This window comes from Cebus imitator, unplaced genomic scaffold (assembly GCF_001604975.1).
Source record: "Cebus imitator isolate Cc_AM_T3 unplaced genomic scaffold, Cebus_imitator-1.0 Scaffold265, whole genome shotgun sequence".
Taxonomy (NCBI): domain Eukaryota; kingdom Metazoa; phylum Chordata; class Mammalia; order Primates; family Cebidae; genus Cebus; species Cebus imitator.
Genome location: NW_016107580.1, coordinates 303,705 through 313,482, shown reverse-complemented (window position 1 = coordinate 313,482; position 9,778 = coordinate 303,705). Strand labels below are relative to the sequence as shown.

The window sequence follows — 9,778 nt, the reverse complement described above, 5'->3', positions numbered from 1 at the left end:
AGATACAGGAAACTAGGATCAGGAATGGGGAAGGGGAAGAGGAGGAGGAACTGATCCAGCCCCTGTGAGGTACCCCATAGTACAACGACCAAGGGTTGAGGACCTCTGACTTGGTTCTGGGATGCACTAATATATCCAAAGACATCAAATTCCAAAGATTGTAACTCAACTCCATAAAATGAGGAGGCGTTTGGCTGCTGCCAGAGGTTTGGAAATGTGCTTTTATTTTCAAACTCAGGTATGTGACACTCTACAGTTCAATGCTAGCACACCTGTGTGAGGCTTAACAACATGAGGAACTGACAGCCAGTGAAACACAAATCCAACACTCCCTTTCCATTTAACCTATCAGGCTGTACATGGGAGCAACACATATGGCTTTGTGGTAGCCAGAAAGTGAAGGTCTTTTTAGGAGGTGACATCAACAATCACACAAACACATCATTCTGCAACTGAAGGCAGGGAACCAGACTCCTAGGGCTAAGCAGAGATATGAGACTTCAGAGGCATTTGGGGGACTTTTCTTTCAGATTCACATCGTCACTGGAAGTCCAGGGCCTGTCCTCTCTAGTTCACTACCGCTTGGGCAGCAACTCCCACTGCTCCAGGCTGGTCTTTGCTTTCCAGAAAAGTTAGACCCATGAGTACTTTTTCAGCCGTGCCCTTGTACATGTGGCTACTTTTATGTTCCCTTTTGGAGACGTCCTTTTCCTTGACCTCCCTTGCTTACAAATGGAGTAGGGTGGGAGAGAGCCTGTGCCTGGTGGTACTCTTGCAGGCCTTTCTGTGGGGCAGCTGGAGGTGCAGGAGCTCTCTACACCTGCTTTCGTTGCCTTTGACTCATCCAGAAATGAAGGTAGGAAACTTGTGACCAAGTGAACAATGGGTCAGCTGAGCCTGGCCCTTCTTTAAGGGAGGCAGAGATCGAACATTCCCCAGCTGGAGTCCTGCTTCCACGGCCACTCTCTGGAACTCCATTTGCATCCTGTCTTTGGCTCTGAGGGCCTCATGTAGCTAAAGCTCCTTCAGTTTTATCCAGAACCCCTGGAAGAGGCCGGGCAAACCATCCACTCATGGCCCCAAAGTCTCTCTGCCCTGCTCTGTAACTCTTTACCTTACTGGCACATTCTTGATCAACCCTGGCTTGGGCCTCTCTCAGTCATTTTCTAGCTACTGTAAAGGATGCCCCCTTCAATAAACATGCTGTTTTAAAGTGGGGCATGCTTGGGGTCAAGAGGGGCTCTCTCTGAAGGAGTGACTGCATGGAGCCTAGTCCTTGAGCTTGGAAATGGTGTTGCTAGTCTGGTCTCACTCCTGCTCTCTCAGAGTAGACTGAGAAACAGAATAAGCTGAGGTTAAGAAAGATGTTGCTTTTTGCATTGCGACGGTGGTGATGGTGCTGGTACTGGGAAGCATGTAGTATGTCAGCTGTCCCCAGGCTTCTCTCCACCACCTTGAATGTTTGCTTGTTCTTTTAACCAGTATTTAATGACACCCTCCCAAGCGTCAGCCACCATGCTAGGCACTTACCCAAGAGATGGGTAAGATATGGTTCTTGTCTTTGAGGAAAAATGCTAGTGGGGACAGATACATAAATAGGCTGAGATATACTATAGGTAAAGGTCAATAATAAAAATGTTTAAAAAGTGCCAGAAAACACAGAGGAGGGTGTGACCTATTATGCTGTGTCTGGTGAGGAGCATGGAAGGAAGGTCATCAAAGCTGGTAAGGGGATAATTTTTGTACTTGGTCAAGAAGAGTGACCTAAAGAAGAGGGAAGAACAGCTGGAGAAAAACCAGTGAGTGAAGGCCCAGAGCTACGAGAGAAACTGTTTAGTCTGGGAGCCAGAGCTGGAGTAGCTGATGGGCCACTTGGAGGAGTGAGACTGGAATGTGAGGCTTCCAGCTAGGAGACCATCAGAAGAGTCAAGGACCACACAGCTCTGGGGCCAGTGTACCCTGGGGTTGAGTTCCAGCCCCATGATTTACTAGCTGGGTGTGCTTGTCAAGTTATTTGTTCTTTTTGTGCTTCAGATTCCTTATTTGAAAACGGGAAGGGTAGTATCCACTTCATATATTTTTTCTTTTTCTTCAGGACGTAAATGAATTAACACCTATATAATACTGAGAACAGTGCTTGGCTCATAGTAAGTTGTATATGAGTTTTAGCAATGAAAGCAAACAATATCAATAACAAAACAAAAATGCAAAACAATGACAACAAAACCCACATGGAAATCAACACCCCTGCAAAACTGCTGAGGGCTGAATGAAGGCAGTGGCTATAAAAGTGGGGAGAGAAGTCAAAATGGAGAGGGGAAGTGCTCCTTCAGTTTTGTGCTACATAACTGGTGTGGCTCTGAAACATCCCCAGTTATACTTGGGTTGGAAATCCTGTTTGAACTGAAGCAGTAAGGTGCAAGTTTACCCTTGCATGTGGTCACACACAGAGTAAGAGACTGAAGCAGAAATCACATCTTCTCTCCTCATTCACCTGTGAGGTGGGTCTACTGTTTTCAAAGAGATAATAGGGAATAGATGGTGCTGTACAGCAGCTCAGAGTCAGCATTTGAAATGGAGACTAGTAAGTCTGCCATTGAAGCCATGAGTTTTCAGTGTTTTTCAAACATCTTTACTCCATGTGGACAGCTCACTGAGCAGGTGTCTGGTGACTGCCCCACGCCTAGTGAAAATCTGTGGGTTGGGCTGGCATGCATCTTATTTATCCAGAGGTACACACCCAGAGCACACTTTTGAAGGGTTGTTGGCTCTGTGCACATGCATGTTGTGTGTATGTGTATACACAACAGTGTGTGTGGACAGATGCATATATAATAATTCATATCTTCCCATTTCGAGCACTGAGCTAAATTCAGCCTATACTTTTTTTTTTTCTAAGAAGCCTTTACTACTTCTGCAAAAAGAAACTCTCATTCCAAAGGAGAGGATGGGAGGCTGAAGTTATTGAAAATGAGATGGGAAATGGGAATAATAGTCACTTTGCAACTCCAAATTCCAGGTCTGATCCTTAGGGTATTAGTCATTAAGCAAATCCTCCCTGATAACCGATTACAGAGAGGAAAAAAGAGAGTAAGAGAGTTACTGCCCCCTGCCTCCTCCTTACCTGTGCCCCGCTCCCTACCCTCAACCACCAGTGAAGGTGTTTTAGTTCTCCCCAGCCATCTGAGCTAGGGGCAGGAGAACTTCCCTTCCAATAGTTCCTTGGTGAAGGTGACTTCTTCGTCCACTGGATGCTTTCCCAGGGCAGTTGCATTGATCCTCCAAGAATATCAAGTCACTGTGTATGAATAGCTCCCGCAGAAGTGCCGAGTGTTAAAAGAACCCTTCCTCACGACCTGATGGGATGGGTGGCAGCATGTCCACACCTGGGCCTGACATTATACTTGGGGAAAGGGTGGTAGTCTGAGTGTCTCAGAGCAGGGCACTGGCTAGGTGTGAGGTTTCCTACTGCTCTGTAGGCTGTTCATGCTGGAGTCCCGAGCTCCACCAGGAGTCCCTCTGGCCTGCTGAGCAAGTGGATCGTCCAAGGGGCCCATCAGCCTGCTCTGCACAAGAGTTATAGGAATTGTAGAGCCCTAGCACAACAGTCAAGACCAGCATCACTGCAGCCATCATCCAGATCACTTGCCAGTGCTGACACAGTTTGGGATACATGACTTGTAAGAAATGGACCAATTCTTCAAGTTTGCTGTCAATGAAAAAAATAGGCAGAGGCTTTAGTATACTGGGCACACATATGATACACAGACCCATAGTTCTCTCTGGGGATAGTTTCCGTGCTGTCTTGAGCACTAATTCTCAAACTCAGCTGTGCCTAGATTGGGTTGGCAGCATTGTTCAAAATACCCCAAGCACATTGAATGAGAATATACAAAGTTATGGTCTAGGAATCATTGGCTAAATTTTTCCAGGTGATTTTGATTCCACCAGTCCACAGCCTTGATGCTGAAAGCTACTTGACTAGATCATTCTACTTACTTGTTTGATCATCCATCCATACATGCCCTCATCTATTCACAGGGTGATTACTGATATCTGCACTCTCCCAAGCCCAGGGGTGCAGGATTGGCTGATCCATACTTTCATGCATCCAGACCGTCATGGGACTGTGCATCTTGTTAGCACTTAGCTGCATTAGTGATCAGTTCCAAGCTCTAACCTGTCCCTTGCCTCAGATGCATAATTCATTGTTCTCCGTTCCACATCTAACTGTGTCCAGAGAGGGAGGACTGTGCTAAGAAGCTTGATATCCTGTGATAAATGACAAGGGACTAGATCAACTTCAGGAGCTCACTTCAAACCATCCAAGAGCAGGCAGAAGACTAGCAGCCTCTAGCAATCTCTGGGTGGTTTGTTGATGACGTTATCTCAATCTCATTAATATTTATTCTCTAATTTCTCCCTCTTCCTCTTTTTCTTCCTTCACTCTCTCCACACTCCTTTCTTCTTCCTTTCATCTCTCTCTTCCTCTCCATTTTTGCCCCTTTTTGTTTTTGCTTCCTTCCCAACTGTCTTTCAATTTGTCATCTCTCTCTGTGTGGTATAGTGAAAAGACATTGGGCAGATGGCCTCCTTTGGCAAGTCCATTCTAGAGCTCTCTGAGGAAGCCCTGAACCCCTTCATAAGCTAGGATTTTCTACTGCTCTTAATCTCTTAATCTCAGAGATTAAGAGGATTCCTAAACCAAGGAGGTGGGGAAAGTGATAGAAGTGGTTTCGGAAGACCCTGAGACTCACACACACACTGCAATGGCCAAGCCATTGGCTGAAAAGCAGAGAGCTCAAATTTAGAACCAGTAGAAAATGCATGACTTGCAATGGATTGAAAAACTCAATAAATGCCCTCCTTAGAAAGGGTCCAGATGCTCAGAGTGCCTTCCTTGGATGCTAAGGCCACAGGGAACATTGACAGGTTTCTCTTCCATGTGGGAATCCCATCAGATCATTTCAGTCACAATTAAGGAAAGCACAAAAGTGAGCACATTCGCTGATTTGAAAATCATTGTCTATTTTCACAACTGTTGGAAAGGGAGGGTTTAGAAGTGGAAGCTTATTTTCTTTCAGTCCTTTTTAGATTCTTTAGATTCTATTTAGATAGAGTTGAATGCTGAAATGGGGCCTTTGGGGCTATATTTCCATCCTCTAAAACAAGCTGCTAGAGTGACTTCTCCCTACTCTAACCCCACTCTTAAGTGCGGCTCCAAAGGAGGAGGCCAAGGTCTGGCTCTGTGACCTTAGCTGGCAACCGGTGCCTAGCCTATAAAAGAGGTTAGAAATAGATTAGAAATAGAATTTCTTTGGAAGTCAATTTTTGGTTGTTATAAGTAAACTTCTGTTTCCTGAGAGTTATTGGAAAAGTAAAGGAACCTAAATGTCATCTTAACCCCACAGAGCAGGTTTTAATAGACGTTGGGAGAAAAGACAAAAGTTTTAACTTGCCCCTTATGAGTCTCACTTGTTCAATGTCAGAAGACTGTGTTCTCTGTTTTAATATGATTAAGATATTGGGGTTCACCCAAAGTTTATTTAAACTGATCCTCAAGAGGGCAATATTCATAACATAAATTGTTATGTATAACAGATAAGTGACTCCGACAAAAGACTTTAATGTGTGATGTTGCATCTCTTAAGTGGTCAGCAGCTGGGCTGAACCCAGTGTTTTAAAAACGCGCTAAGTAGGACATGGAACTTTTAATAACTCCAAACCTTGCTTGTTAGTGAGGTACCAATATTTCAGGCGAGAATCATGTTTGAGAGATGGTGCATGATAAATGTTACAGGTACCATTGCCAAGCACTGAGGACCAGGAGCTGGACAGAAAGGGACCAAGCTAAGCCTTACTTCCCCTGGGTTTCATGCAATGGGAGGGAGCTGGCAATTGCCTGAGATCGAATTAGCTAGATAAAGCATCGGCCCTTGCTTTGCAAACCAGACTGTTTACATTCCATGTACTCTCTCTCTCTGTTTATTTATCTTTTGTTCTTTCTCAGTGTTTGGAAGTGTTGGAAGTTCTAGCCTGTCTAGCTGTATTCAGGGGTGCCAGAGGGAGTGCTTTTTGTCCAGGGCTTTGCTTGACTGCATTAAAGGGGAGGAAGGCAATGTGGTGGCCTGAGAAACATGAGCAGAGAAGCCTCAGGAGGGCGGTGGGGCCTAAGAAGAACAGGATCTGGTTGTCTGGAGCAGGGATTGCGCTTTAATTGTTAAACTTGGAGGTTCTTTCACTGGGGAGGCGGTGGGTACTAGCACAGGTTTGTTTTCAGTGGAGGAGCATTTCTCCAATTCTCCTAATAGCTCTTCCCTTGAACAACGGGGTTGACCAGCATGGGCTGAGACCTCCCACTTTAGTTGAATCCTCCACTAACTGGGCTATATTGGTAGCTCCTATGTGCCTATCCATTTTGATTCTAGCCTTCACTTCATTCCCTGTGTGTTGCAATTATGTGGTTTCCAGAGTTTTCCAGCAACGAGGCACAGATACATACACTGATTAGATAATATTTCAGCAGCTGATTAGATATTTTGTCTGGCGCTGCCCTGGACCTCAGGATATCCCAGGGGTCTAAAAACAAGGATTTTGGTGAAGGTTTTCCAAGGTGGCTATAACTACATTTTAAAAAATCAAAATCCAAGACTTGTGGTTTAAATATACTAATAGAGAACATAGCTAAATATGTGAAATCAGGCTGTCCTGAAAATCCAGAATGTTGGCATGATCATTATATCTATGCAGTAGAGTACTCCTCTTCTATGGGTGCTAGTTTATCCTATCCCTAAGCATGTACTTCTGGAGGATATTCAGGTCTGGTGGGGCCGAGACCTCATTTCCATAATACTTCATTGCATGAAGTGCCCTGGAACTAAATGAGATCATTTCTATGATTCTGCATCCTAAAGGCCAGGCAGAAACCACGAGTGGGACAAGATAGAGGTCTATATTCTCTTTATCTACATGTTATATTCTCCTCCCCCAACTTAGGGGAAAGTACCTTTGAAATAGAAAGTATTTTAAAATTTCTTTTCCAGCCTAAAGTGAAGACACTCTCTAGATGACCAAGCTTGATTGGTCAGCATGGTAGGCACCTGTTGGAGACTCACCTTGCCACTGAGCTGAGTTTGCCCTCTGCTCTGCATGTCCCCCCAGTCCCTGTTCTTGTCAGAAACCCACTCCAGGGCTTCAAGTCAGCTCCCTTGGTCTTGGCCCTCTCATGGGGATGGCTACCCATCATTTCATCTGGGAAATGAGCTAACCATGGCTGGGCTGGGAGGGACTCCACTCAGGGCCCTTTGCCCATCCTTAGCTCCAGGAGCTCTTGATTGCCACCCTCCCTCCCCATGACTGCCCTGACCTCTCAAGCTCTTGCAAACTTCTGATTGCTAGCGATCTCGGCTCTTTGGGATTTCCTCTACCTCCCTCCCAACATGAGTGCCCTCCTGGTTTCTTTGGCTACTCACTGGGGCCCCAGATTCACTGCTACCCTGGACTGGCATTTCCAGGGATTTTGTGCATTCAAATTAGGTGAATTGTAACCCATTCCAGCAATGGCAAGGACTCCAAACACAGGCTTCCCACCTGCTTCTTGGGCCCTTTTCCTCTTCCTCAGTTTCTTCTACCTCTTCAGGTTCCTCAGGACTCTCACCCTTCTGTTCTTCCTCCTCCTCCTTCAGGTCTTGAAGTTCTTTGGTCTTCTTTAGACCTTCTTGGAATCTGGGGGACAAAAAGGAACAGTTGAGTCTGGAAAGGCCAGATGCCGTGCATCCTTTCCTGAGTTCCTAGGGGAGGGGGCTTGAGCAGCACCTCTAATCATTATGCACTTCCTGTGGTTCCACAAAACAGGAAAAAGCTGGGAAGCTCCACTGAATCCCAAGGCAGCTCATGCCAGTACCATTTCCCCTCACTCCTCAGTCATCCTTCCTGTTTATGTGACAGTGTGACAAAACTGATGCAGATAAAATGTAGTGCAGGATCTCCTGACTGGGTTCTTATCCCACAGAACATTCCATAGGCCTAAGATTGTATTTGTTCTCCATGTGACTGTGGAGCTTCAGCCTCTCATCTGTGAAAGAGGGAGGGGGACACTCATCTCACAGGGCGTTGGAATGTTTTTTGGAAGTGCCAGGCACATGGCTTGACCTAGAGAGGTAGTCAGTAAAAGTTTACAAAACCAATGAAGGAGTTCATGCCCATGCATTCCAAGGATAGAGCACAGTTGTGGGTGAAAAAGGCAGGCTTTCCAAGAGAAACCCTTGTGGTTTTTCTCCCCCAGGATCAAAATTACCCCAAACATACTCTGTTCACTTAACCTATGCTGAGTGTCTAACACTAGCAGTTTGGTCGGGCAAACCCACCACTGAAGCCCATGGGTTCTGTGTCAGTGGGAAGCTATTTCTCCCTCATAGGCTATGGGGGCAGTAGACACTCAGGCTGCCATACATGGTCAGAGGGGATTATTTCTTTGAGGTTTGGGCCCTGCTCAGGACTTGCTTCGTCTCTGCAGTGCTGACAACTGGCCATAGGTGCTGTAGAGGAGGGGAGAGTTGGAAGTTGAAGGGAGTCTGTACGTAGGAGGAAGGGGTGACCAAAGCAGTTCTCGGAAGCCGAGCTGCAGCTGCTGCTGGGCACCGTTGGCAGCAGCAGGACTGCTCTGAGCACGTGTCAGGAAGCCTCAGGCACCGCCAAGAGGGACCCGCCCAGGGCCCCTGATTTCCAGACTATTCTGAGCAGTGGCATTCTGGTGGCTCTCTGCCTAAAAAGAGGGCAGTCTATCTAACCACACCCGCTGACCCTGCTTCCTCCTGTCCTTCCTGTGAAACAGTCTTGGTCTTTCCTACTCAGTTCCTTCCTGTAGCAAGGAGGTCCTGTGGCCACTGGCTGGTTTCCTACGGCCTCTAAGAAACAGGAAAGACCCATGGGAAGGCATCTTCTGAGACCTGCCAGGTGCCCTCAGCGTGGCCGAGGTCTGACTCACCCCTTGCTGAAGGCTTCTTCCTTCATCCTGGCCTTGGTCTCCTGACTAAGCTCCTCCAGGCAGCTCAGGGTCAGCGCAGGAGCAGAGGCTTCACAATCTGGGTCCCCATTTGTCTTTCCACTAGTGAGAAGAGGGAAGCACAGGGCATCATTTCAGAAAAAGGTGGAAGCCTAAAAACAAAACCACGTTTTTGGCCCGATTCCTGATTAGGAGTGCAGAAACTCAGGTTCTTTCAGTAGCTTTCAGATTTTTTTCCAATCCTTCTACCCTGAGACAAGATTTTATAAAGGTCCTAGTCCATGAATTTTCCCCAGCCCATTAAATACGACACCAGTTCCCCTTCTCATGCTCCCAAAGTGGCATTTATTCTTATTCTGGGAGGTGCTGTGATGGGTGTGCTACAGCACTGAGATGAGGAAAATGGGGCAGAGCAACACATTTAAGGTCATTCCATCCCTGCCATCCATCTTTCACCTGAAGACCCCCATTCATTTTTTCAAATAGCCACTGAGCATGACTAAGCCACAGGCACATTATAAGGTGCTGGAGGCACATTAGAAAATAAAGAAATGCTTTTTACCAACATAGAACTTAGCGGAAGGAAAACCCCCAAAAAAGGAAAGAAAAAATATGTGATTAATTACAAATTATAACTTTTATGCAAGAAATTCTGTACAATAGGCCGGGCGCGGTGGCTCACGCCTGTAATCCCAGCACTTTGGGAGGCCGAGGCGGGTGGATCACGAGGTCAAGAGATCGAGACCATCCTGGTCAACACGGTGAAACCCCGTC

The 9,778-nt window shown here is 46.3% G+C and overlaps 1 protein-coding gene across 8 annotated transcripts in view; it reads right to left on the bottom strand.

Moving 5' to 3' along the window:
* Positions 1–203: 203 nt before the first annotated feature.
* Positions 204–9,778, bottom strand: part of IRAG1 (inositol 1,4,5-triphosphate receptor associated 1) — a 122,414-nt gene continuing 112,839 nt past the window's right edge. For all 8 annotated transcript variants that reach the window (XM_017500278.2, XM_017500284.2, XM_037728414.1 and 5 more), the window contains 3 exons: positions 8,987–9,106; positions 7,591–7,725; positions 204–3,709 (listed from right to left, as the gene is read on the bottom strand). In XM_017500278.2, the coding sequence (XP_017355767.2) occupies positions 3,466–3,709; positions 7,591–7,725; positions 8,987–9,106 (499 nt within the window). In that variant the 3' untranslated portion in view covers positions 204–3,465. The remainder of the gene's footprint in view (positions 3,710–7,590; positions 7,726–8,986; positions 9,107–9,778) is intronic.